This window comes from Danio aesculapii, chromosome 18 (genome assembly GCF_903798145.1).
Source record: "Danio aesculapii chromosome 18, fDanAes4.1, whole genome shotgun sequence".
Lineage (NCBI taxonomy): Eukaryota > Metazoa > Chordata > Actinopteri > Cypriniformes > Danionidae > Danio > Danio aesculapii.
In genome coordinates, this window is record NC_079452.1 from 31,915,641 (window position 1) to 31,943,109 (window position 27,469).

The following is a 27,469-nucleotide window of genomic DNA, read 5'->3' on the forward strand; positions in this document are numbered from 1 at the left end:
CAGCAACAGTTCCTGCTTGTTCTTGGGGTGTTTTCCCTTCAGTTTTGTCTTCAGCATGTGAAATGCAAGCTTAATCTGATTCATTGACTTGGCCATTGCATAACATTCCACTTCTTTCCCTTCAAAAACTCTTTGGTTGCTTTTGCAGTGTGCTTTGGGTCAATCTACATCTGCACTGTGTAGCACCGTCCAGTGAGTTTTGAAGCATTTGGCTTAACATCAGCAGAAAATATTGCCTGGCCATGGAAGAACTTAGAAGCCAATTGTCCAATTACTGTTGGACCCTTAACAAGTGGGAGGCACAAATGCAAACTGTTGTAATTCCAACAGCATTCACCCGATTTGGATGTCAAAACCTTAAAGATTAAAGCTGACAGTCTGCAGATAAAGCACATATTGTTCGTTTCATTTCAAATCCATTGTGTTGGTGTATAGAGCCAAAAATGTTAGAATTGTGTTGATGTCCAAATATTTATAGACCTACTGTAATTTACATACTATATATCTATTTGTATATTCTGCTTATAGCAAATAGCAACCTGCATTATGTTCCTATTCCTATGTAACCTATAATGTTCATTTCTATTTGCCTATCCCTGATTATTAATAGCAGCCTGCCTGTATGTTCATCTATTTGTAAATATCTGATTCTGGTTAATACGACTTGTATATCATGTTCATAGTATATCCATCTGTAAATATTACCCACAGTTTTCTATAACTGCACTTATAACATAAGTATAACACTTATAACATAACTTATAACGATCTATGTCCTGTACTTGCTGCTATTGCACTCCTGGTTAGACTTAAACTGTATTTTGTTGCCTTGTACATGTGTAAAGACAATAAAGTTGAATCTAATCTTATCTAATCTAACCTAATAAAAAACTCCATTTCACACTGTTAAACTGTCTAGCGAATGCTCTCTTTGAAAGCACACAAGCATAAATGAAGCATTCCCCTGAATCTAAAGCAAGAGGTGAAAATGGAGGATGAATGTTTAAAGTAGAGCTGGACTGATGGCAGTAAGCGGACACCACGGAGGACACCGCAATCGATCCGACTCACCCAACTGTGGCGCTGCGCTCTACAGTTACAGCGACGACTTGTACAAAAGAATAAGTGAAAACATACACACGTAAGCACTACATAACTCTCTGTGATACATTACAGTGTCAGAGACCATAAAAAGTGCTCGCTCCTACACTAACAGCTCTACTAGAGGGATTTATGCTCCTATATTTCACATTTTTTAAAACAATAATTTAAGTCAATAACAAAAACATTATGCTTAACACATTAATTTATTTACTAACATGAACTAATAATGAACAATACTTGTATGGCATTTATTAATCATAGTTCAACATTTACTAATGCATTATTAACATCCAAAATTCATGCTTGTTATCATTAGTTAATGCACTGAGTTAACAAGAACAAAGAACTACTTTGTTGGGTATCGTTTGTGGTTATTTCGATACAGGTGCTAAATCGATACTTTTAAAACGATACTGATACTTTTGAGCCACTAAATTATGGTAAATGACTCAAAAAAAAACTTTTATTTGATAATTTAAAAAAAAAAAAATTTAATTTAAACAATATAACTAATGGTTAAACTAAACATCAGTTCATATTTTTATTTATATATTTGAATTGCATTTATATATTTCTTTGGATCATTTGTTTGTTAGCATGAATTTAAGAATTACATTATGCAATTACTACTAACCTGTGGAAAGTCTGTCATCAAAATAGTGAATTTATCTTATATGCCTTTGGAAAAAAACGGCGTTTAGTTTGAAAAAGCAGCAACATTTGTTTGTCAAATACTGAGGCAACTTCATTTCTTACTTGAGTATAACAGGACAGAATGCTTAGAACCTGACTGAAGTATTTAGAATTGCATACAAAGACAGTATGTCCAGCTATAGGAGGGCTTTAAAATCTGCCAGGGCTGAGCACCTCCGCAAACTGATAGAAAATAATCAAAACAATCCTAGATTCTTATTTAACACCATTGCTAAATTAACAAATAATCGGTCATCTTTGGAACAAAACGTTCCACCGCAAATTAGTAGCGATGACTTCATGAATTTTTTCAGTGATAAAATAGAAGGCTTTAGACAGAAAATAGGAGATATTAAACTTTCTGCACCGCCTTATACTTCAGATCCAGTAAACACGCCTCTGAATCTAAATAACCTACAGTGCTTTAAAATCATAGAACAGGAAGAGCTAGACAAAATTATAAATAGCTCTAAATCAGCTACGTGTATATTGGACCCAATTCCAACAAAGTTACTGAAAGAATTGCTACCTGTTATAGGAGAACCTCTTCTTAACATTATCAACTCTTCTTTATCTTTAGGCCACGTTCCAAATCCTTACAAGTTAGCTGTTATTAAACCTATTATTAAGAAACCACAACTGGACCCCAGCAACTTAGCTAATTATAGGCCTATTTCAAACCTTCCATTTATATCTAAAATACTAGAAAAAGTTGTTTCTGCTCAATTATGCTCCTTTCTGCAGACCAACAATGTTTTTGAAGTGTTTCAGTCAGGTTTCAGAGCTCATCACAGTACAGAAACTGCATTAGTGAAAATAACCAACGATTTACTCTTAGCTGCTGACCAAGGGTGCATCTCGCTATTAGTTCTACTCGATCTTAGTGCGGCATTTGACACCATTGACCATGGTATCCTTATTAATCGCTTAAAGTCTACAGGTGTCCAGGGACATGCCCTACAATGGTTTAAGTCATACTTATCTGACCGTTACCAGTTTGTGAATATTAATGGACAGCCTTCACAAATCAGCCCAGTAAAATACGGGGTGCCTCAAGGATCAGTTTTAGGGCCTTTGCTGTTTACAATATACATGCTACCCCTGGGAGACATTATTAGAGGACATGGGATCAGCTTTCACTGCTATGCAGATGATACTCAATTATATATTTCAACTAAACCTGACGAGACGTCTAATCTGTCCAAGCTAACTGAGTGTATTAAAGATGTTAAAGACTGGATGACCAACAATTATCTTCTCTTAAACTCAGACAAAACAGAATTATTACTTATTGGGCCAAAATCCTGTACACAGCAGATCTCACAACTCGACCTACAATTAGAGGGATACAAAGTTAGCGTTAGCTCTACTATAAAAGATCTGGGTGTCATATTAGACAGCAATTTAACTTTTAAAAATCATATTTCCCATGTCACAAAAACTGCTTTCTTTCATCTGAGAAATATCGCTAAGTTACGAAGTATGCTATCCATCTCAGATGCAGAAAAGCTAGTCCATGCTTTTATGACTTCTAGGCTGGACTACTGTAATGCACTGTTTGCTGGCTGCCCAGCATCCTCTATTAACAAACTTCAATTAGTACAAAATGCAGCTGCCAGAGTTCTTACCAGATCTAGAAAATTTGATCACATCACCCCAATTTTATCCTCCTTACACTGGCTGCCTGTTAAATTTCGTATTGAATTTAAAATATTGCTTCTTACCTACAAAGCTTTAAATAATCTAGCTCCTGTTTATCTAACCAATCTTCTGTCTCGCTACAATCCAACTCGCTCTTTAAGGTCTCAAAACTCAGGGCTTCTGGTAGTACCTAGAATAGCAAAGTCGAGTAAAGGAGGTCGAGCCTTCTCATTTATAGCTCCTAAACTCTGGAATAGCCTTCCTGATAACGTCCGAGGCTCAGACACACTCTCCCAATTCAAAACTAGATTAAAGACCTATCTGTTCAGTAAAGCATACACTTAGTGCACCACTTGGGGGCTTCCACACAGGTTATGCATCTTGTTGATATACACTGTGAACATCAGCTACGCTAATTATTTTCTTTATTCTCCATTTCCATCTGGGGATACTCCTCCCGAGGCCCTCAGACTATACAGAGCCACTGATTCGATCCAAGACCAACGACGAGATGATCCCAAGGTTTTTATATCCTGGACCTGGCCGAATCCTAAGCAGCTACTGTGGTGGTCATGGAGGAGTGGAGAACATGAGACTGATTCCTGTGACGCTCCAGAAACAGACGAGTCTTCGCTGAGGCCAGCTTCCAGCCTCCGCCACCGAGATTACAGCTCTGCACAAGACGTTTGGCCAGCGGAGAAATTAAAATGGTCGTGCCCAACTGAGCCTGGTTTCTCTCAAGGTTTTTTTTTTCTTCACTTCCACCTTTAGTGAAGTTTTTTTTCCCTCTCCGCTGTCGCCACTGGCTTGCATGTTTCGGGATCTGTAGAGCTGCGCATCGTTGGATTTGCTCTTCAGTATTTGGACTCTCAGTAGTGATTATTAAACCACACTGAACTGAGCTAAACTGAACTGAACTTAAACACTACAAACTGAATTACACTGTTCCTATTTACTGTGACCTTTTATGTGAAGCTGCTTTGACACAATCTACATTGTATAAGCGCTATACAAATAAAGGTGAATTGAATTGAATTGAATTGACTCTAATGTTTTATTCATGGATTTTATTTTATTTTATTCATGGTTTATTTGTGGCATTATGTGTGGGGCAGTATGTGTGGGGATGAAAGATCTATTTAGATTATTCTGTACTTTGTTGTACTTTGTGTTTATCTTGGAAAAAACCTAATAATCAAAACAAAAAAAAGATCCATTATTTGGTAAACAAAGCAAGTTTCTCATATAATATCTCTACCAAAAGACAGAAAATATTACTTTATAAACTGCACTGTAAATAAATTATATGAACATTTGCACATTAGTCAATAATATCACAAATTACTTTAAAAATTGAATAAATATAAATGTACATATATTTACACAAGTAAATAAATAGACTTAAAGATGGGCTAAAAAACTGCGGAAATCTTCCATGTGGGCCTACACATTACCAATCAAAAGTTATTATATATTTTTTATATACAGTGCTCAATATATACGTGTACACCCCATTTTGAAAATGAATATTTTTATCCATTTCTCAGTGAATATAGGCAATGTATTTTTAAACCGATTTATTAAACAGATATATTTATTAAAATAATATTTTAGTCACCAAACATAGCTTCTCTTGACTTTTAATCTTATTAAAATTAGTATTTAATATTTTTCTAAAACATATAAATTTGGGTGTACTAGTCTTTGGACTGTTATTGCAAGTTATTTTGTTAGATAAGCTTCAGATTTGGCTTCAGTACTGACTAATCTAATGTACATCCACAAATATAAGATTGAAAAGCTTCCTATTAAAAATATGAATTCAAAAGAGAGATTTGTGAGGCGTGTACTGTATATGCTGAGCACTGCATTTACAGTAGGTAAGTTGGAGAATATATTAAAAAGGAAGATGATCTATACTTAATATCCTAATGATTTTTGGCATAAAATTAAAATCAGTAATTTTGACCCATACAATGTAATTTTGGCTATTGCTAAAAATATACTGTGAAACATAAGACTTTTTCTTCAGTCCAGGAACACATTTACAAGAAACTATTACTATTATTACAATTATTATTATCATTCCCATCATCAATGTTAACCCTTGTGTTCTGTTCAAATTGACTACTATTTTGTTATGTTCAGGGCTGTTTTTCCCCTATTGACTTCCATTATAATGACATTTTTAGAGTGCAATACCATGACACCATATAATCAGGCATTCTTGATTGTTGCTGGTTTTCCCTGTTGGGAAGAGGTCAAATGTGTCATTTTTACTGTTGTTATAATGTTTACTATTATAATGACAAAAAAAGTCATTATAATGGAAGTCAATGGGGCAAAAACAGCACTGAATATAACCAAAGGGTAGTCAATTTGCCCAGAGTGTATTATTGATTCCCAAAATATGCGTCAAAATCAAATTTGTCACCAAAATCATTCCATTTTCTGAAAAACAGAGAAAGTTGTGGCCAAATTAACACTTAAAAATCACATGAGAGTAGATGAAAATGTCCCCAACAGCACACAAGGGTTAAAACAGTGCTTAATTTATATGTAAAATAAAAAAAAATTCCAGGATTGATTCTGTAATAAACAGAAATATTAATTATACTTGAAAGAAGAATATGTTGTACCTGTTCTACATTCTCCTCATTATACGGGTCTCCCTCTTCCTCTCGCACCACTTCATGCTTGGGATTGTCTACCAGTTCTTCTTGAGCCTGGAGACACAAAGCAATCACAGTAAGGGAACAAATAACCATTCTAGCTTCATTTTTAGGACTGCATTAGATTCCCGACCTCATCATCTCCTTCCTCCTGGTACTGCTCATCCAGAGCGTCTTCCTGCTGATCTGGGTTTCCGGGCATCTGCACAAAACAAACAAAACTCATCATTTTAGACTTGCTCTGCTGCATAATAAATATCCTCTAGATATCACATTCTCAAACTAAATCAAGTCTCAACAACAACAAAAAAGTTCTGTTTCCTCTGAATTTTAACAAGATGCAAAAAAATTGGTTTACAATAAATGGCTATGGGTTCTATGCACAGCTAGTGTTTTTCAGCCAATGATGAACTTCCGTTGAGAGCTTTATGTGACTTTTCAATTTCATAAGGTTCCTTTTACAGCATCGATGTTGTAATTAGGGATGCTCATTTCGGTTTATTTTACTAACAAACAACCGCAGCTCGTTAACCGAATATTAACCGTTAACAGAGAAATATTAAATTATTTAATAAAAAATATTGACGTGTCTTTTTTGTGACGAATTAAATATTTTAAAATACTGATTTATTTTAACATGCGAACAGCATTCATTAGTTTACAGATTATGTCATAATGACTTACTTACCCCATCTCACTCGCGGTTCATGTGTGCGCACTGCCAGTGCATTTGAACCTTAGGGCTCGTATGTTGACTTTTTGTTAAGTATAGGCTACTATAGCATATAAATTTGCATTCATGTTTTATAAGATGTAAAATAAAAGCTTCAGTTTGGTGCGGAGTTATTCAAAATTCAAGAAAATCATTGGATTTGTTTGATTCGTAGATTACGTAGGCTATTTTAAAATTGATATTATATAAGAACTATAAATAACAAATTTTCCAAATGGAAAAAAATGGTTGGTTTGTTGGCTGTACACTAAATCATCAATAGCCTATTTATTAAGTTTATGCTCCAGGCAGCACAGAGGCAATCAGCATCAGCGCTGGTTTGTGTCAACTCATCTGTGTCAAACTGTGACAAGAAATATCCTTCTTTCATTTAGATTCTTTGACAAAATGCGTATGTAGGCATGTGTGGTTGCACGTGTTACCGTCTGGCGAGTTAACAAATATTTGTTGCACATCAGGGGCCGATCATGCTTTCCCACTCCAAAAACGCGAGGCGCACCGCACTACCTTTTATGTTGACAAGAATAAAAGCAGCGCGGTGCTCTTTTTTTATGTCACTATAGGAAACGACTGAATCAGCTGGTCTATTGTGTTGCTGTCATTGTCTAAAGATGGTCAATCTAAGCCTTAAAGGTTTTTCAATTGCAGAGTGAATTTAATGAAGTATTTTGCATAAGTATCTGTGGATTAATTTTATAATTTTAGTTTGATGACGTAAAGAAGTCAGAATTTAAGCGCTTCTGAATTATTAGCCCCCCTGTATTCCTCTTCCCCAGTTTCTGTTTAACTGATAGAAGATTTTTTTAACCCATTTCTAAATATAATAGTTTTAATAACTCATTTCTAATAACTGATTTCTTTTATCTTTGCCATGATGACAGTAAATAATATTTTACTAGATATTTTTCAAGATATTAATATTCAGCATGAAGTGAAATTTAAAGGCTTAACTGGGTAATTAGGCAAGTTAGGGTAATTAGGCAATTATTATATAATGATGGTTTGTTCTGTAGCCAATCAAAAAAAAAAAGGGGGGTAATAATATTGACTTGGTTTAAAGAAATGGTTTAAAGAAAAATGTAAAACTGCTTTTAATCTAGCCGAAATAAAAGAAATAAGACTTTCTCCAGAAGAAAAAATATTTAAGGAAATACTGTGAAAATTCCTTGCTCTGTAAAATATCATTTAGGAATTATTTGAAAATGGAAAAAAAATAATAATAATAAATAAATAAAAAATTTCACAGGAGGGCGAATAATTCAGACTTCAACTGAGCATGTGTACATTGTACATGGGTTCTCTCTAAATGTATACGATCCAAAATACATTTTATACATAATTGACACTATGCTTTTTAATTTTTTATTTATTTTGATGCCTTTTCCATTTTTTATTTTATTCTTTGTGTAATTGTAATTTCATTTTGCTTATGAGAGAAGGGTTGGGAATAATATTTGTTTCTTTTTTTCTGTAAAACTATCCTGATATTTCTGCAAGTTTAATAAACAGATAAAAGGTTGCACTATTATGTCTTTCTTTTATCACCTGTTTTAACACATTTTAATCTGTTTTTAATCATTTTTAATTATTTTAATCATTTTTATCTTCTTGTTTCTTTTATTATTGTTTATGTAAAGCACTTTGAATTACCATTGTGCATGAAATGTGCTATATAAATAAACTTGCCTTGACTAAAAAAAAGATCCATACAGCTCCTTCCAAAGAGAAGTCTTATTGGACTACCATCATATACCCTCATATCATCATATGCCATCATATACAGTTTATTAGCCCTCCGGTGAATTTCTTATTCAAATATTTCCCAAATGTTGTTTAAAAGTGCAAGGAATTTTTCCACAGTATTTCTTATAATATTCTTTTCTTCTGGAGAGAAGTCTTATTTGTTTTATTTCAGCTAGTATAAAAAATTCTAAGGTCAATACTTTTAGCACTCTTAAGCAATATATTTTTTTCGATCTTCTACAGAACAAACCATCGTTATACAATTACTAATTACCCTAACTTGCCTAATTAACCTAGTTAAGCCTTTAAATGTCACTTTAAGCTGTATAGAAGTGTCTTGAAAAATATCTAGTCAAATATTATTTACTGTCATCATGGCAAAGATAAAATAAATCAGTTATTAGAGATGAGTTATTAAAATGATTATGTTTAGAAATGTGTTGAAATAAATATTCTTTCCATTAAACAGAAATTGGGCCTAATAATTCAGGAGGGCTTTTAATTCTAACTTCAACTCTATGCATATAGATTTAAAACTTTTAATAGAGTATTACGGTATCATCTGTAAATAAGTTGTTATTTACCACCAGTTGCTCTTCTGCGGGTGGCTGGTGCTGATTCTCTGCATGTGCGTGCATGTCTGGGTGGCCGACGGGTACTGGCTCTTCCTCCTCCTCCTCATGATGATGCTGCTGCTCTGCCTCCTCAAACTCATCCTCACCCTGGTTGTTGGGGTCGTCCTCTGGATCAACTTCTGCTTCTACTGGTCGCTATGCATGGGAAGAAAACTGGTTTCAAGGTTTACTGAAGTTTGGAAAAGTCAATGTTTTAAAACTGCTGAAATGTTCTGCTTTACCATTCCTACACTATATGCAAGTTTTTTTTTTAAACAATTGTATTTCATTTTTTAGGGCAACAGTATCTCTGCATTAAAAGCTATTGATCAGTGCATGATTCAGCAAACATCTGAAAAAACAAATCATTTATAAATCAACATGCAAACATGCTACAGATGCTACATGCTACTTGAACAGGCTTATTTTATATCCAAAAAAGAGAAAGATATCCAAAGATGCCTTTTCAAGTTTTAAAGAAATCTGTGTTTTTGAAACTAATGAAGAAAGCAGAAGTCAATTATTTATTTAAAATATTTAGCCTGAAATATTTACTGTTCCAAAATATTTTTAATAATTCTTAAACTAAAATATATTATGTTCAATGGGGGAAAATGTTGTTTTTCACCAAGACATTTAATAAAATAACATATTTTAGAGCAGTAATCACAATAACGTGATATTTTCATCTACGGTTATCATATCATCATAGCAGCCTATGCCTGCTGGTCACTGTCAAATTAATAAATTAATAGTAAAGTGCTTTGGTTGTGTGGCAATGCATAATAAATGTTCTATATAGATGTACATTACCTTCTTATATTAATCATCAGTAAGCATGTTTAGACAAGCTGGCTTTATTTGGATTGTCTCTTTGGAATGGAAAGTTTGTATGTGAACTGCTAATTAAAAATATATATGAAGAGTTCAGATGCAAAATCCATCAGGCCTCTTTTTTGTAAATGAGCATTTTCTATCAGGCTCCTCTGATTAGGTTTAGAAGTTTCATTTTATAGATAATTAAAAAAAGGGTATTAAATATTAAATAAAATATCCCTTTTTCATAAATGTCACTTTAGACAATTCTTTGGTTTTTAAGAAGGTAGATTTTTTTGCGTCAAAACCAGCTAAATCCACTTGTGCTTTTTATGCAAAAACCTCTAAATCCACCTATTGGGACAAGACAGTGTAATTAGTTGAAAAATCACTAAAGATGCAATGAGATTATTTTTCCAAACATAAAAACACAAACCACATTAAATGCATAAATCTGTCAAGTAAGTGGCAGTTCATTCTGCTGTGGTAACCCCTGATAAACCAGGAACAGAGATGAAGGAAAATTAATGAATGAAATCTGTCAAGTAAGTGCATTAATCAATAACATTAAATAAATTGACATTAATTATATCTTAACAATCTGTTGTCCTTTCTGATATTCTGGATTTAGATTTAATGCAAGTAGAACAATGTAAACATTGCAAACATTGTAAACTTAGCTTGGTAAATTCAAATAATATAGTGTAAAAAACATAGTGAAACACCAATATCTGTGCATTGTCCAATAATATAAATAAACTTATCATATGTATAGGTAAAATGAAGAAATATAAATAATCTATAGTTTTATACATTATATATATCTTTTAAAAATAGCTTAAATTAGTAAATAAAACACAAGGTAGGCCCACTGGGCTAAAAGGGGATGCCTCTCAAACACTTGTAGAAGCTGTCATTCATTTATCCTCACCATACTTAATGTCTTGGTCTCTTTTTTTGTCTCTTGTTTATCCTCATAGCATCCATGTGGGATAAAAGAACAGCATTTTAACTTCGTCTTTTGTGAAACAGAGTTGGCGTTTAATGTATAGTAAATCAGACTCATTCAAAGTAGCGTCACTGGGCAAAAAAAAAACGTTATGAATGCATGCTACACTTCCGACTGTACATTGGGTTTTCTTTTTCTTATAATGCAGAGAGTTTGGAGGTAAGGGATGTTTTCATTTGCCATTCACTGACAGTCGGACAGGCTCATGCTGTTCATCAAACTCCATCTTTTAAAATCTAAATCAGAAGCGGAATAAAACTCATAAAACCCGGGGTCTCAGCGTGCAATTACATTAAAAACATATGATTCGATTCGCGCCTTCTAATTGGTTCTCGGGATATAGCAGCTTTTGCTGTCAAAAGCAAGTGGCGTTTAGAGGCTTTTACAAATAAACGGTCATTTCTGAATGTGCTGACACTGCGATTTGGATGATTTGAAGCCAAAATATTTGTTGAACATGTACAATATGTGCCTTATGCATTTGCTTAATGTCATTAGCTGATTTTTGGCGGAAGTGGTGTTTGGCGGCTTTTGCATCTGAACTCTTCACGTGTTTAAAAAAACATTTAAAAGTCTCATTTTTGACTAATCAAGATGCCAAAAATGTGACTTTTTAGATTTTTTTTAAATTGATATTTGCACAGATTTGAATGCATTTTGAGATCAAATAATAAATGTCTAAACTGCTTTAAAAACACAAACACACACAGACACATACACAAACTCATATCCAGTTTTTGTGCCTATGTGTGTTAAGAGTCACAAAGTCTTGCATCACTCCAAATAACAATCCATTGTTTAACTTTTAGTGAATGAAAATGACCCAAGAAGAATTTGAAGGTTCATTCATTCATTTTCTTGTCACCTTAGTCCCTTTATTAATCCAGGGTCACCACAGCGGAATGAACCAGCACCTGCTTTCCGCAGTGGATGCCCTTCCTGCTGTGACCCATCTCTGGGAAACTCACTCACATGAACATGAACACTCATTCACACTCATACACAGTGGGTAGCACGAACGCCACAAAGCAAGAAGGTCGCTGGTTCGAGCCTCAGCTGGGTAAGTTGGCATTTCTGTGCAGAGTTTGCATGTTCTCCCTGCGTTAGCGTGGGTTTCCTCCGGGTGCTCTGGTTTCCCCAAAGACCAAAGACATGTGGTACAGGTGAATTGGGTAGGCTAAATTGTCCATAGTGTATGAGTGTGAATGAGGGTGTATGGATGTTTCCCAGAGATGGGTTGCAGCTGGAAGGGCATCCGCTGCGTAAAACATATGCTGAATAAGTTCATTGCGCTTTGACAACCCCGGATTAATAAAGGGACTAAGCTGAAAAGAAAATGAATGAATGGTTGTAAAAGACTGTATAAATGATCTTAAGAAAAAATATTTGTATTTATTATATATTATAATATATAATATATACTTTATTGCCTCACTTTTAATGCACTCCTACATTTTTCAAACTTAGGAGCACAGCCACTACTTGAAAAAAAATGTCATTCTCAAGCCCTATTCATATGAACATAGGTGCATGTATGTGTTTATAACAACATACGGTAAAATACCTTCGGCTCATGGTGAATGTTGTACTCTTCACCTTGCCTTGGATCTTCATTTAGTGCGTTCTCCTCTACAAATGACAGAAACACATGAAAATCATCCACTGATATTAAAACACTCAAAAATAAAAATGAAAACAGCATTCTTATGAAGTCAAAACTAATGAAGCGCCACCTTTCTCTTCAGCTATCTGTGCCTCTTCTTCTCCCTGGACTATATCAGCATCCACGTTTTCATATTGTGCCTTTTTCCTAATAAATAAACAGACACCGATTAATAAAGTATATTCCAAGCTTATATCAGCCTGGAATATATTCCATTGTAAAAGTGCTATAAAGATAAAAATGAACTGAATAGCATGAGGCAACGAGGACCAGGAGATTGAGTAGCTAATAACCTAATAAATAACTAGCAGTAATTCTGACCGGAGCATCTCTTCCTTGAGTTTTTGCTCTTTGAGATCTGCCTCTTGGTTCAGCTGCTCCTCTCTCTCTCTCTGCAGGCGTAATCGTTCCTCTCTCTCCTTCTGCTGCTGCAGCTGCTGTTTCTGCAGGGCCTCCTGACGCAGATGCAGCTGTCTGCGCTCCTCCGCCAGCTGTGCCGCCAGACGCTGCTGCTCCTGCTGCTGTTCATAAGCAGACTTCACCCGCTCCACCTGCGCTTGACCCTCAGCTGGTGCCACCTGCGGGAAGAGCAGAAGAGGGAAGGACAAACAACAGGACAAAAACAGAGCATGGAGTTAATGTTAAAGGATGATGCAGGAATGGCCAAGATAAAAAAAAAACAATATATATATATATATATATAAATTGTGAACGGCTCTCTGGAACACTTGATTTTGATTTGGTCAGTCACAATATTCCAAGATGTGTTATTTCCACATAAACACTGCTGAAACTAACAACACAGGCTCATCTGGGTACTTCCAATTATCTCGACTGTCAGCGAATACGCTCATACCCATATTTATCTGCTTGTCTGTTTCAGTCAAGCGGCAACATCCCGCTCTCCCTCGTGAAGCTGATACGGAAATAACTGAAACTGCAATTCATCGAAATTCCGCTAGTCCTGGCTCCATAATAGAGCACATTTAACCCCAATGTTAAAATGACCAACTATACAGCAGAAAAAAAGGTGTTTACAGCCTGGTACATAAAACGATTTTTGTGAATATAGTTAATATTACCCTTCATGACAACTGTGAGGGGGTGAATTTTTTTTATAACTCATCCGTTTTATTTATATTAAGTTTTATTAAGTCTGCATAATTAAGGACATGGCCACTTGAGTGACAGCTAGGTCTCGCTGGTCGCCATCACTTCACCTCAGCTGAATCCAGCTGAACTCGGCAGTTGAAGTCAGAATTATTAGCCCCACTTTACATTTTTTTATGAACTTTAAATATTTCCCAAATGGTGTTTAACAGCACAAAGAAATTTTCACAGTATGTCTGATAATATTTTTTTAGTAAAAAAAGTCTTATTGGTTTCATTTCGGCTAAAATAAAAGCAGTTTTTAATTTTTAAAAACTATTTTAGGGTCAAAATTATTAGCCCCTTTAAACTATATTTTTTCGATAGTCTACAGCAGGGGTTTTCAAACTGTGGGGCGCGCCAGCACCTATTAAGGGTGGCGCGAGACATTGAGGCGTGCACTCGAGTAAAATATGATGGCGATTTTTATGCGTTTACTAGAGGGAATAATATGATTAACGTTAGCTCCACAGCTAACTATCAGGCATTTGTAGAGTTTATGCGTTCCAGTAAAATATATACAAATAAAATGGAGCGGGTGCTTTTTAAAACTGATGACGGTGAATGAATCAAAGTCAAACCGGTGAGCCGTCTGACAAAAAAAAATGCCCTTCTGAATCAAATCAGCAGGATGCCCTTCTGGATCTTTTACTTACTTTGAAAAACTACTGACTAAGTTTACATGGACATCTGTGATCTAGTTATTTGCCTTAATCTGAATGAGACAATAATTACGTAAAGTGCTTTTTAAATGTTGCGTCACCAGGCTATTCACGTCTCATGTAATTTTGGGTGCTTCATCTTCAATTTTTTCACTTTAATTGCAGTTCGTCAGTTTAATTTTCACCCATGAACATTTCATTCATGCCCCTGTGACAAACTGGGGTATTTGACGCAAATATGAAGGACTGGTGGAAGAGTGTTGTTTTTATTGACACCGCACGTCGAGTGAAATAGGACAAACTTGGGGTGGGGGGGCTGGGCATGTGTCCTAAAAGTTTGAAAACCCCTGGTCTGCAGAACAAACCATTTTTATACAATAACTTGCGAAATTACCCTAACATGCCTAGTTAACCTAATTAACCTAGTTAAGCATTTAAATGTCACTTTAAGCTGTATAGAAGTGTCTTGAAAAATATCTAGTCAAATATTATTTACTGTCATCATGGCAAAGATAAAATAAATCAGTTATTAGAGATGAGTTATTAAAACTATTATGTTTAGAAATGTATTGAAAAAAATCTGCTCTCCGTTAAACATACATTGGGGAAAAAATAAACAGGGGGGCTTAATAATTCAGGGGGGCTAATAATTCTGACTTCAACTGTACATCATATTTTTGTTTTGTTTTAAGTGGCTTTACACAGTCAGTTGTTTTTTGGAATTATTTCTTACAATTATCCGATAATATGGCATGCTGTGTGCACTTCATTGTGCTCACAAACCATTCAAGTGGCCTCCATTTCCCAGGTGAGTGAAATTTTTATAGGCCTATACTCATATACCATCTTTATAAATGTATTTGTTTTATTTAAGATAATTTATAATTTTCTTTAGAACTTGAATGCACTCTAAAATCTGACAAATTGATTAGTTGTAGGCTATAGACTGTAGGATAAACAGTCATCTGGAAACATTGTCATACAGTGTTATGCCTGGATTTCATAAATAGCGTTTACTAACACAGACCATAATCAAAGCATTTGAAAGTGCTTAGCATTTTCTTCCAGTAAAAAAAAAACGTCATAAGAACAATGTTTAGTGGCTTAATGTATTACAGCAGTGTTTTTAAAAGTCTAAACACTTTATTGATATAATATACAACAAAGCACATGTGGTCAGAACACAAAAAGAGTTGCAGGTAATGAAGTATTAAGCATTTCTCCCAAAGAAAAGCCCGTCTAAGCAAAATGCTAGCAGGCATCTGAAGGTCTGCTCACACTCAGCCTCTTAGCCCTTGTTTGTTACCCTCAGTCGGAGCGATGACGCGTGAACAAAATGGCGACGGTTGGCCATGCCCACTTGTCGCTAGGGATGACATCATAGATACTACGTCCAAATTTTTTAGTCTATCATTTCAGTGCTGTTTGGCACCATCTTGTGACTGAATACGTAGGTTAGTGTATGCTCCATTCAGCCATTTTGTTTGTCAGCTTTGTGTATTATGACTTGGAGCAATTTTCTGTGTCTAATTTTTACGTTTTGTGGCAAGTCTCCCGGTGGTTGCAGAATGAAAGCCTTCGGGCTTATACAACAGCTGATAAGCCTGTCTGACTTTATTAACCTCCTGGATGTACATAATCCCTTACTTAATTGCCATGCCAGTTTCATTGGTTATTTTCATGACAAAAACAAAATGATATAAACATAATTGTCACACTTTACAATAAGGTTTCATTAGTTATTGTTAATGCATTTACTAACAATGAACAATACTTGTACTGAATTTACAGTACTAATCATAGTTCATTTTTACTCAGTTTAAAACTACTAATGCATTTTTTTTAAATATAAATTCATGTTTGTTAGCATTAGTAAATGCACTATGAGTTAACATGAACAACTGACCAAAAAAAGCAGCAAATCAGCATGTTAGAATGATCTACAGGATAATGTGATGCTGAAAACTAGAAAAATTATACTGAAAATTCAGCTTTGTATTATATCCTTTATTAAAAAAAGAATATTTTTTTTATTCTAATGACATTTCACATAATTACAGCTGATACTTTTTTTTTGTTAGATTAACGCAAGCTTGTTGAGCATATTCTTTCAAAACATTAATACATTTTATTAACACGCAAACTTAATAAATAAATAAATAAAACAAATAAGTAACTGCATTATTTTGTAAGAATAATGTAGCCAATACAAGTGTACTGATAATTTGTCAGCATCTCATTAGCGTTCACACCTCTTGAGCATGATGTCGCTCCTTCTCGAGTGCGTTTTCATCTGGTTGGCCGGCCTGTGGCTCCTCCTCCTCTTCCTCCACTTCATTATGCACTCCTTCAAACTCCTCCTCCAGTTTCTGAGGTTGTCCGGCCTGCTCCATCTCCTCCTCTGCCAGCTCTCTCCTCCTCTCCTCTGCTCCGCCCATCTCTCCATCCTCCTCCTGGTGGTGCAACTGAGGCTCCTCCACCTCCTCATGTTTTACCACCTGATGGAGGAAAGATCCAGACAGATGCGTTCAACTAACATTTTGAACGAAATTGATTCAGAATGTAATGGAATCAAATGTGGCATGCTGGCTCAGAGCAAGAAGGTCACTGGTTCGAGTCCCGGATGGACCAGTTGGCATTTCTGTGTGGAGTTTGCATGTTCTCCCCGTGTTGGTGTGGGTTGATGACTGTGAATCAGTGTGTGTAGTGTTTCCCAATGCTGGGTTGTGGCTGGAAGGGCATCGGCTGCATAAAACATTTGCTAGATTAGTTGGCGGTTCATTCCGCTGTAGCGACCCCAGATAAATAAGGGAGTAAGTTGTAGGAAAATGAATGAATGAATGAATGTGAGGATATCATAAACTGAACCATTTGATTCTCAACCGATTCATGCATTTATTTATTTTTTCAATCATTTGTCAGGAAAGTGAGTGTTTGGAGAGTTTTTGGCGTCTAAATGCAATGTTGTGCAGCCCTACTGGAAATGTGAAAAGGGTGCATTACCTCTTGCTTGGGTTGGTGTTGTTCATCTGCGTTCTTGTTCTGGATAGGCTGTCCAGGTGGCTGCGGCTGTCCTGCTGCGTTTCTCAGACTGGGCATCTTATCAAGCGTTTCTTTCAGTTGTTTATATTCATCCACCTGTACCTGGAACCCAGTGAGAACCACTGAATCAGTACAATCAGAATAAAAGCTTACTTTACACTAGTGAAAGGTTAAACTGAAGATGTTTGGTGGTTAAAGGTCAAACAGGCAACAAACATAGCAAGCTGAAATAAACTGTAGACATGCTGTAAGGCAGAAGAAAAGTGATTAGGGATATACACAATGAAAGAAAACCAGAAACATCTATATGAAGAGCTAAATAAATTACCTATGCATTTATTTGACAAACTAGAAAGCTAATTGAATTGAATGTGTTACATTTAATTATTTAAATTTTGATTATTTGATATTATTTGTAACCGATTTAACTCACTAATTTAAGTTAGTCATATTAGTCAAAACTTAAAGTCAGGATTATAAAAATTAAAAGCATAAAATGTAAATAACTATTACTTGTGAAATGAATGCATTTTACTTCCGTTAGTTGCTAAAGCAATATTTTCAGTTAAATCTAAAACAAAAATTTTATTAATGTATATATTTATACTATATATGCTATATTTACAGTCACATTTAAAAGGTGCAGTATGTAAGTTTGACACCCAGTGGTTGAACTAGGTATTGCATGCCTGGTTGCCAGATTGATGAGACCAACTGCAGTGTGCCTTACTATCGAGCCTAAAGGCTGATTTAAGGCTGATTTAAACAATGTTGTAACTAAAAGCAACGGCACACCATAGGGGTAATATTTTCTATATTAAAAGTGGTTTTTGTCCTAACCAACAACTGAAATTTATATTTTTGAAACAGCTTGTATTTCTTGCAGCTGAACAACAGAAAACTGACAATGAACATCTCAGGTACACTTCATGTGCTTTATTCAGTGTTAAATGCTAATAATGTGAGTTTAAATGCCATTTTACATGACATTTATTGCCATACTACTGAAAGCTGCTGCAGATAGTTCACCTCAGATCTTAAAAATAAAATAAACCATCTGAAATTGAACTTTAGAACTGTGATTCAGTGCAAGCCAACACGTATCACTGATTCAGCATCTACATTTAATAATGTTAAAGAGGTTTAATATGTATTAATTAGATTATAAATCTTATTATTTTGCTAGAGTGCAGTGAGTGCACTATTCTGTGCGTCTGAATGGCTGTATTTAAATTTCTGTCGTGTTTCGTCTGGTGCAAACAGCTAAATTGCTTATCTCCTCACGTAGCGTGCTGTTAGGACACTGGGTTACAATGTAACCTGCTTACCAAATGTTTACATTCATAATATTAATATTATTTGCTAATTAATAACCACCTCATGTGGAATTCTGAATTTGCGTCTCATTTCAGAGGCTGCTCCTGTCCACAAAAGGATGCATTTCGGTCACGGACACACACTTTGAGAGCTTTTCAGACAGAATGAATTAAATGCAATGTTTTTTTCACAAAGGCAACCCAAGGTGCTGAGATATAATTGGCTAAAGTGGCATCGGGTGGGTCAGATGACCAAAACAAAGGCAGACGTTCCGACACGTAACGCACATTTTCAGAGCAGAATATCTGACTTCAGCATTGTTTTTAAGATAAACAAGAATGTTCAATTAGCATGTTTCTGAAATATCTGCAAACATATTGTGGAATTTTTATGCTTTAGAAAAGTCAAAAACTTTCATACAGCACCTTAAAAATATTTGTGTATTTATTTTATACAATATTAATAAATACATGGTTGTATTTTTTTTAAATATAGAGTTGTGTAAAACTTTTAAAGTTAGGGAAAATGTATTAATATTTTATTTAATAAATATAATCATGGTTTTAAATTAATTGCAAAACTAAAACCATTTAAATTCAGGCACCTCTTTCGCTATAATTTACCATCCATGATGACGTTTTTACTTTTTTGTGCGAGTACCAAGTGTTATATGAAAGCATATGAAAGGAAAATATCACTCTATATGTGTTGGTTTGAAAGTAGAACAAACACAGACACACACACGCACACTAAACTCACTGCCTTCCAGCATCCTTCCCTATCATCCAGAGAAAGCAGATAGAGACAGTCCTAATTAATGAGCATCTGTACATCTGCTTTCACACAGCCACAGTTAACGGGAGGTTCAGCATGTATAGCTTATCAGAGTCATGCACATTTTAGCATACTAAACAAGGCCAAGAAGCTCTGTAGAAACGAGAGAGATAGAGAGTGAATGTGTGCAAGAGATCATAATGTCCTTGTGGATTGCGACCGGACTTGAAATTCAGGCTTTGGCTTGTTTGAGACAGCGGCACTGCAGCATTACCGCATCAGCAAGATTATGTGCTGCTTTCACACACACACACACAGCATTTCTGCAGCATAACTCATATGCAGTGCTGTGCAGAAAATAACATGATTTCTGGGTTAACGTTTTAATAGTGTTTTTTTTTTTCACCTAGTACATGCCCCGATTCCTACATAGCAACTGGCTTGGGATGATAGATGCCATATAAATGACAATCCCAGCACAAACTGCACAAGAAAGTTTCACTGTTGCAATTAATGTTAATGGGGTAACAGTACAACACTCTATAAAGTAACAACCTGAATAAAATACTGTAATAATGTAATAAAGAATCATTTATTATATGTATATAACGTTTAGCCAATTACTAATTAATATCAAATTAATTATATACATATTAGGGGTGGCATGGTGGCACAGTGGTTAGCACTGTCACCTCATAGCAAAAAGGTTCAAGTCCTGGTGGGCCAGTTAGCATTTCTGTGTGGAGTTTGTAAGTTCTCTCCGTGTTGGTGTGGGTTTCCTCTGGGTGCTCCGGTTTCCCCCACAGTCCAAAGACATGCGCTACAAGTGAATTGAATAAACTAAGTTGGCCATAGTGTATGAGTGTATGTGTGTGAATGCGAGAACGTATGGGTGTTTCCCAGTACTGGGTTGTGGCTGGAAGGGCATCAGCTGCGAAAACATATGCTGTAACAGTTGGCGGTTCATTCCGCTGTGGCGACCCTTGACAAATAAGGGACTAAGCCAAAAGAAAATGAATGACTAAAAAAATTATAATTTTAATGATTAATATGTTTACATCTCATTATTATTGCAGTTATGTAATGAGTTCTAAGGGAAATAAAAGTTAAAAAAAAGGTCTAAAAATCAATATTTTACAAACATTATTCAACTTTCTCATACTAAAAGTGCAAATTATTTCAACTTTATAAAAAGTAATATTACACTTTTTTAGAAAATCTAATAAAACGTTCATGTTTCTGAAGAATGTCTGTGAAATCGGAGTTCAAATAACACATTTATTATTGTATCATGCTGTGAATGCCTCATTTTGGGCAGAAGTAAACCAAGTTGTTTTAATTTAAATGCAAATGAGCTCCTGCTCTCCGCCCTGTTTCCAGAAGAAGGTGGAGCAAGTGTTTTAAAACCCTTTATCGACTGAAAAACCATGAATGGCAGTGGTCCCCAATCCCCGATCTACGGACTGGTACCGGTCCATGGATCAATTGGTACCGGGACACACAAGAAATCATTAATTATTTATGTTTTATTTATTATACGAGTCTGAACAATCTTTTATTTTGAAAAATGACCGTATTCTCTAGGTTACATCTCAGTCACCTGAGCGCAAAAATTTAACCCACGAGCAGCAAAATGAGTAGGAAACAGACGTCTTTGGAAAGTTTCTTTGCTAAGAGGAAAAGGCCCAGTGAAGGACCCATGAACTGCCAAGTAATGGATTTGCAACCCATCTGTCAACAAATCAGGTGAATCCAGCATGTCTGTGCAAGAAGATTAACCGCTGGAAATTGCAAATGACTCACATATCGCGTCTTAAGTTCATTATGTGCGGTGTGCGGCTTGTGGGCGCAAATTGGAAGTTATGTGCTTGTGCCTTCTAATTCAATTCAATTCAATTCAATTCAATTCAATTCAATTCAATTCAAGTAGATTGGGTCAAAGCACCTTAACATAGAAGTTCTAGTAGAAAGAAGTTCTCATAGAAGTTTTCATAGAAGTCCAGACACACCCAGTTGAAAACATCCTCAGCCACGAGCACACCGCGAGTCACGTGAGAAGAACTGACCGATCAGTTGCATATTTTGTATGTAATATACACATTTCGGCAGACTTATCTCAATCAAACTTCAGTGCTTTTTTATTTTCTCCGTAAATTCACCTTGTATCAGAGTTGCAGCAATGTTTTGTCAGCTTATCAGCCTCTGAGAAAACAGTTCACTTCGCTATCTACGTACAACTCCCTCCCCACCCCCTGGGCCTCCATAAAATTGTTAAGCATTGACCGGTCCGTGGTGATTAAAAAAAGGTTGGGGACCACTGATATATGCCAACTTCATTGACATTAGCTATGTTTCCATTTAAAAATGCAATTTAAATTTATGTGCAAAACTGAAATATCATATAAAGGACGTGCGAATAAAGCAGCATTTCCATCTAACGAGTCGAAGAGAACAAAATAGTCACTTCCTGATTAACTGGCACCAAATCTAAACAATAAAAGGAATTTGCTACGGTATGAGAAGCTGCGTGAATCTTTTCTTTATTTAATAAATTACTTGCGGTTCAGAAGGCATGAGACACGGAGCACAGATGCTCTTGAAAATTCTGGATGTAATTAATAATATAATAACACTAAAACTGACATTTTAGAATGACCAAAACAACATTTCAGATGTTTTACAGTGTGCTCAGCCTGCTGGTTTGTCCATTCACACACATTTTTATCATCACATGATCTCTTATAACAAAATCACAAGACTTTTTTTAATGCGCATGCTGGAATTTGTGCGGTAAAAGGGTTACCATTAAGAGTTTCTGCTGGTTTCACAAAGTTAAATTTAAGACCTTTTTAAGACCATTATGAATGAAATTTTAGACTTATTCAAGGCTAAATGCTAAGGATTTTTTTGAATATCCCAGTTGGAAAAGATTTGTCATCCCATCAAATAATGATTAGAATTTAATACATCTAATAATACAATAATAATAATAATAATAATGTAAACAATCAGTATCCTCTGCAGTAAATAAATGGAGAACAAATGTTACTGAAAGGAAAGTAATTAAAACATTATGGTACAAAGAGTTATGAGGTAAAAAAAATTCTATTTTTAAATTAAAAATCTTGGCGTTTCCATCAACCATTTATGTGCATAAACAAAATGTGCATAAAAATAGGTGGATGGAAACGTAGCTAATGACTGCAATACTTATTTATAGTTTGAATTCATAAAATTTAATTAATCTTGTACTAAGCCGGAGTACTACCCCTTGATTTTTCAAATGAGCATTTCAATGAATGCCCTGTAAAAGATTAAAAGCTTATCAGTTTAAACTCCACATATATGGTTTCTGAGTGCACATAATAAAGCACATGTACGTAAAGCTGACTATGAGACAGCATCCTGAGCTAGTATTAATTAAATTGTGATTATCTAACTGTACTTGTATCTATTAAATAAAAAAGATATAATTTTGAAAATTCATCATCATAGCAAAACACTGCAAAAGATAAATGATCATTAATACATTTCCCGCTAATGTTTACCACGTTTTCAGCAAAATAATTCTTCATATTCTACAAAAAACAGGGTTAACCCTGAAATGTTATTTGCATACTGTAGTAATCTGAGCGCTCAAATAAATATCTGCCATTTGCATGCTTCTTACATAAGCTATGTGAAACTGGACTGGTCTTTCTTACAGAACATGCACTGCATGCATTTGATCAGTCAGTGGATAGCATGCAGAGCAAACACACACTCCGGCAGCTACTTAAAGTGTGCACATTCACACAGACACACACACTCACACCCTAACCTGGGCTGCAGCTAGCGCACTCTTGTGGTCCTCCAGGGTCAACACAAGCTGGTCATGGGCAGATTTTAAGTTCTTGTGCTGCTGCTACAAGAGGAACCATCACAGGCAAACATTCAGGACAACCACACACTGACTAGATTAGTACAGATAGTGTGATAAAACTATATTATGTTAATATTATACTATATTACGATCATAAACACATTAGACTCATCTGAAATAAGATCATGGACATTAGGTTAAATGGGAGTTTTAATTGGGTGAATTTCATGAAAACTGTTAAAAATCATTTTTATCACCTGAAATAAAATAAAATGTTAATGTTTTTTCTAAAATCTAATTATTCTGAATAATACATTCAGAATTTGTACATGTAGTTTATAGTGGCAATAAAATCTACATTTAAATCATGTCAATAAATTAATAAAAATCATATCTGCGTATATACACTACCTGACAAAAGTCTTGTCGCCTATCCAAATAATAACTCGACTTCTTGTTAATCATTTCATATCGGAAGTGGCTTATATGAAAGGCAAATGCCTCTAGATTATGCTTATTTTACCAAAATAAAATATGATCATGCCTTGATTTTTAATTATTTAATTAGGACAGTAAGGTCTGACTTTTCTTAGACTAAAGTCTTGTCACTCAACAGAAATAATGTACAGTATAGAATATAAAGTCATGGTGCAGTGGAAACAGAATTAATATTGTGTATGACTCCCATGAGCTTAGAGGACTGAATCCATACATCTCTGCAATGACTCAAACCACTGATTAATAAAGTCATCTGGAAATGGCAACGAAAGCGTTCTTGCAGTTCATCAAGATTCTTTGGGCTCATCTTCAATGCCTCCTCCTTCATTTTAGCCCAGACATGCTCAATAATGTTCATTTCTGGTGACTGGGCTGGCCAATCCTGGAGCACCTTGACCTTCTTTGCTTTCAGGAACTTTGATGTGGAGGCTGAAGTATGAGAAGGAGTGCTATCCTGCTGAAGAATTTGCCCTCTCCTGTGGTTGGTCATGTAATGGGCAGCACAAATGTCTTGATACCTCAGGCTGTTGATGTTGCCATCCACTATGCAGATCTCTTGCACGCCCCCATACTGAATGTAACCCCAAACCATGATTTTCCCTTCACCAAACTTGACTGATTTCTATGAGAATCTTGGGTCCATGCGGGTTCCAATAGATCTTCTGCAGTATTTGTGATGATTGAGATGCAGTTCAAAAGATGATTCATCAGAAAAATCAACCTTCTGCCACTTTTCCTAATGATCAACTAGAAGTCAAGTTATTATTTGTTGTTCTTACAACTGGGATCGACGACAAGACTTTTGTCAGGTAGTGTATATATGATTTTTATTCATTTATTGACGTGATTTAAATGTGATTTTTTTGTGACTATAAAATACAATTACAAATTCAGAATTTAATTTAGGATTAAGTACATTTATGCTAAATAAATGTTTCGATTTTATTGATGTAATATCGAGTCTGTCATAACTACATATACTGCCACAAGATTCACCCATTAATCTACAGCAAAAAGCACACAAGGCTTATTATTAGATAAACCTATAGCACATATTCTGTACCACTGCTCTTAAATTATCTTTTATTTTAAAAGCAGAGGATTTTCGCTGGTATAAACCAAGTCTAAAGCACTGTTCAGCATTACCCTGGTATCCTGAAGCTGCACATAAATGTCTTGATGAGCTTTTCTCAGCTGCTTGTTCTCCTCACGTAGGTTATATGAACTCTCTAGAGAAGAAAAAGAAAAGGAGAGTCAGCTTATATGCTTTCATCATGTAATTTCACCAAACAGATCCCAGTCGGAAGCAAAAACACTGTGAGAACCTGGGAGTACAGGTCAAACTAGACTTTAAAATCCCTAGAAGTGCTGTTAGCCTATGCAAATCACACCATCATGATGCTAGTCTTGCCTATTGATGGATGACAGACTGTTACTAAGAAAAAACATGACACCTTTAAGCTTGGAAATCTCAGACTCCTTGTTCAGATGAAGTTGGTCGAGCTTCTGTTTATGTTCCTCTAATGCCTTGTTGTGCTCATCTCCTTGTAGCTGGTGGCGCTCTTGCAGCTCGTAATACTGCTTTTTTAAATCGTCATGCTGGTTCTAATGATAAACATACAGAGACAACAGTGAACTGGATAGTAAAGTTTGTTTGAAGCAAACATTTATGTTGGCTTGAGAAAACTGCTTGTTTGAAGTGCTTTTGTAAGATGTACTGTATAACTTTAGCATATTTCTAGCATGTTTTGACACACTGTTAGCATGAATAAATATCTTATCAACATGAATTATGCTTGTTAAATGCTGAATGTTAAATGCTTATAACATGTTTTACATATTTAAACTGTTTTAACATGTTTTAGCATGCAACTAACATGTTTTAGCATTAATGTGAATTAGCGCGCTGCTAACATGTCTTTACAATGTTTTATCATATGGCTAACAAATTATCTGGCTTCAGAAAACTTTCGTAATCTTACATTTTAATTTGTAAAGTAGGCTAAAAGAAAAACATACAGATTTATACTTTTAGCATATTCTAGCATGTTTTGACACTGTTAGCATAATTAAACATCTTACAGACACGAATTAGCATGCTTACAACATGTTAAAACATTTTAACTATGTACTAAACATAGTTAAAACATTTTAACTATGTATTAAACATGTTTGAGCATACAACTAACAAGTTTTAGTGTTAATGTGAATTAGCATACTGCTAGCATGTTTACAATGATTCATCACTAACATGCAACGAACAAGTTTTACCGTGTTGCTAGCACAAACTACTGTTATGAACATGTTTTTACATTGCTAGCATGAATAAACATACTGTTTGCATGTTAGACATTTGGTTAATGTGAATTAGCATTTTGCTAGCATGTCTTTTACAATATTTAACATGCTGCTGCCAAATTTTAACACGTTTTACCACACAGCTAAGGTTTTAATATGTTTCTAGGATTTTTAACATATATAAGTAGTTTCTAACATGTTTTAACAATAATTTACCATGAATTACCATGTTGCTAAAAGCTTGAAGTCTATTAGAGGAAATACTTTTTAAAATTTGGTCTAAAAACAACAAGCATATTGGTTTACTTAAACCAGCATGACAGTCTGTGACTGTTTTCAGAAGAACTATACAAGCACTTAGGTTGAAATGTTTTAACATGTTTTAACATGCAGCTAACACGCTTTATCATTGATGTAAGCTAGTATGTCTTTACAATGTTTCATCACATGGCTAAAACTTTATGTTGGCTATGTAAGCTATTCTTTTAAATTGGAGTAAAGCAGACTGAAAGACACACAGACCAATTTATACTTTTAGCATATTTCTAGTATGATTTGGTACACTGCTATCATGATTAAAGGTCTTACCAACTTAAATTAGCATTCCGTTATACATGCTTCCAACATGTTTTGTTTTAGTACATAGTTAAACTGTCGTTAGCACATTTGAAAATTTTTTAACATGCAACTAACAAGTTTTACCATGTTGCCAGAATGAACCTATGTTATGAACATGTTTTAACATTGTTACCATGAATTAACATACTGTTTGCACATTAAACATTTGGTTAATGTTTAGCACACTGTTAGCTTGATTAAACATCTTATCAACATGAATTAGCATGCCTAAAACATTTTAACTAAGTACTAAAACATTTTGTAAGGTGTTTTAGCATGAATGTGAATTAGCATGCTACTAGCATGTTTACAATGTTTCATCACATGGCTAAAAATTATGTTAGTTAGAGAAAACGTTTGCAAGTTATACGTGTAACAGAGTAAAGTAGGCTGAAAGAAAGACAGAAAGATTTATACTTTTAACACATTCCTAGCATGTTTTGGCACACTGCTAGCATGATTAATGACATTACAATCTTAAATCAGCAAGCCGTTAAGCATGGTTCTAGCATGTTTTGTTTTAATCCAGAGTTAAACATGGTTTAACACGCAACAAACAAG

At 35.0% G+C, this 27,469-nt stretch overlaps 1 protein-coding gene across 2 annotated transcripts in view; it reads right to left on the minus strand.

The window, feature by feature from the left end:
• LOC130245525 (Golgi integral membrane protein 4-like) overlaps positions 1 to 27,469 on the minus strand; it is a 46,334-nt gene that overhangs the window by 3,708 nt on the left and 15,157 nt on the right. The window contains exons 5-15 of one of the 2 annotated variants that reach the window (XM_056478242.1): positions 25,447 to 25,597; positions 25,139 to 25,221; positions 23,453 to 23,536; positions 17,503 to 17,643; positions 16,752 to 16,997; positions 13,010 to 13,266; positions 12,759 to 12,835; positions 12,590 to 12,654; positions 9,171 to 9,356; positions 6,244 to 6,312; positions 6,078 to 6,164 (exon numbers count right to left, since the gene is read on the minus strand). In XM_056478242.1, coding sequence (XP_056334217.1) covers positions 6,078 to 6,164; positions 6,244 to 6,312; positions 9,171 to 9,356; positions 12,590 to 12,654; positions 12,759 to 12,835; positions 13,010 to 13,266; positions 16,752 to 16,997; positions 17,503 to 17,643; positions 23,453 to 23,536; positions 25,139 to 25,221; positions 25,447 to 25,597 — 1,446 coding nt within the window. The remainder of the gene's footprint in view (positions 1 to 6,077; positions 6,165 to 6,243; positions 6,313 to 9,170; positions 9,357 to 12,589; positions 12,655 to 12,758; positions 12,836 to 13,009; positions 13,267 to 16,751; positions 16,998 to 17,502; positions 17,644 to 23,452; positions 23,537 to 25,138; positions 25,222 to 25,446; positions 25,598 to 27,469) is intronic. The other variant, XM_056478243.1, reaches the window with a different exon arrangement.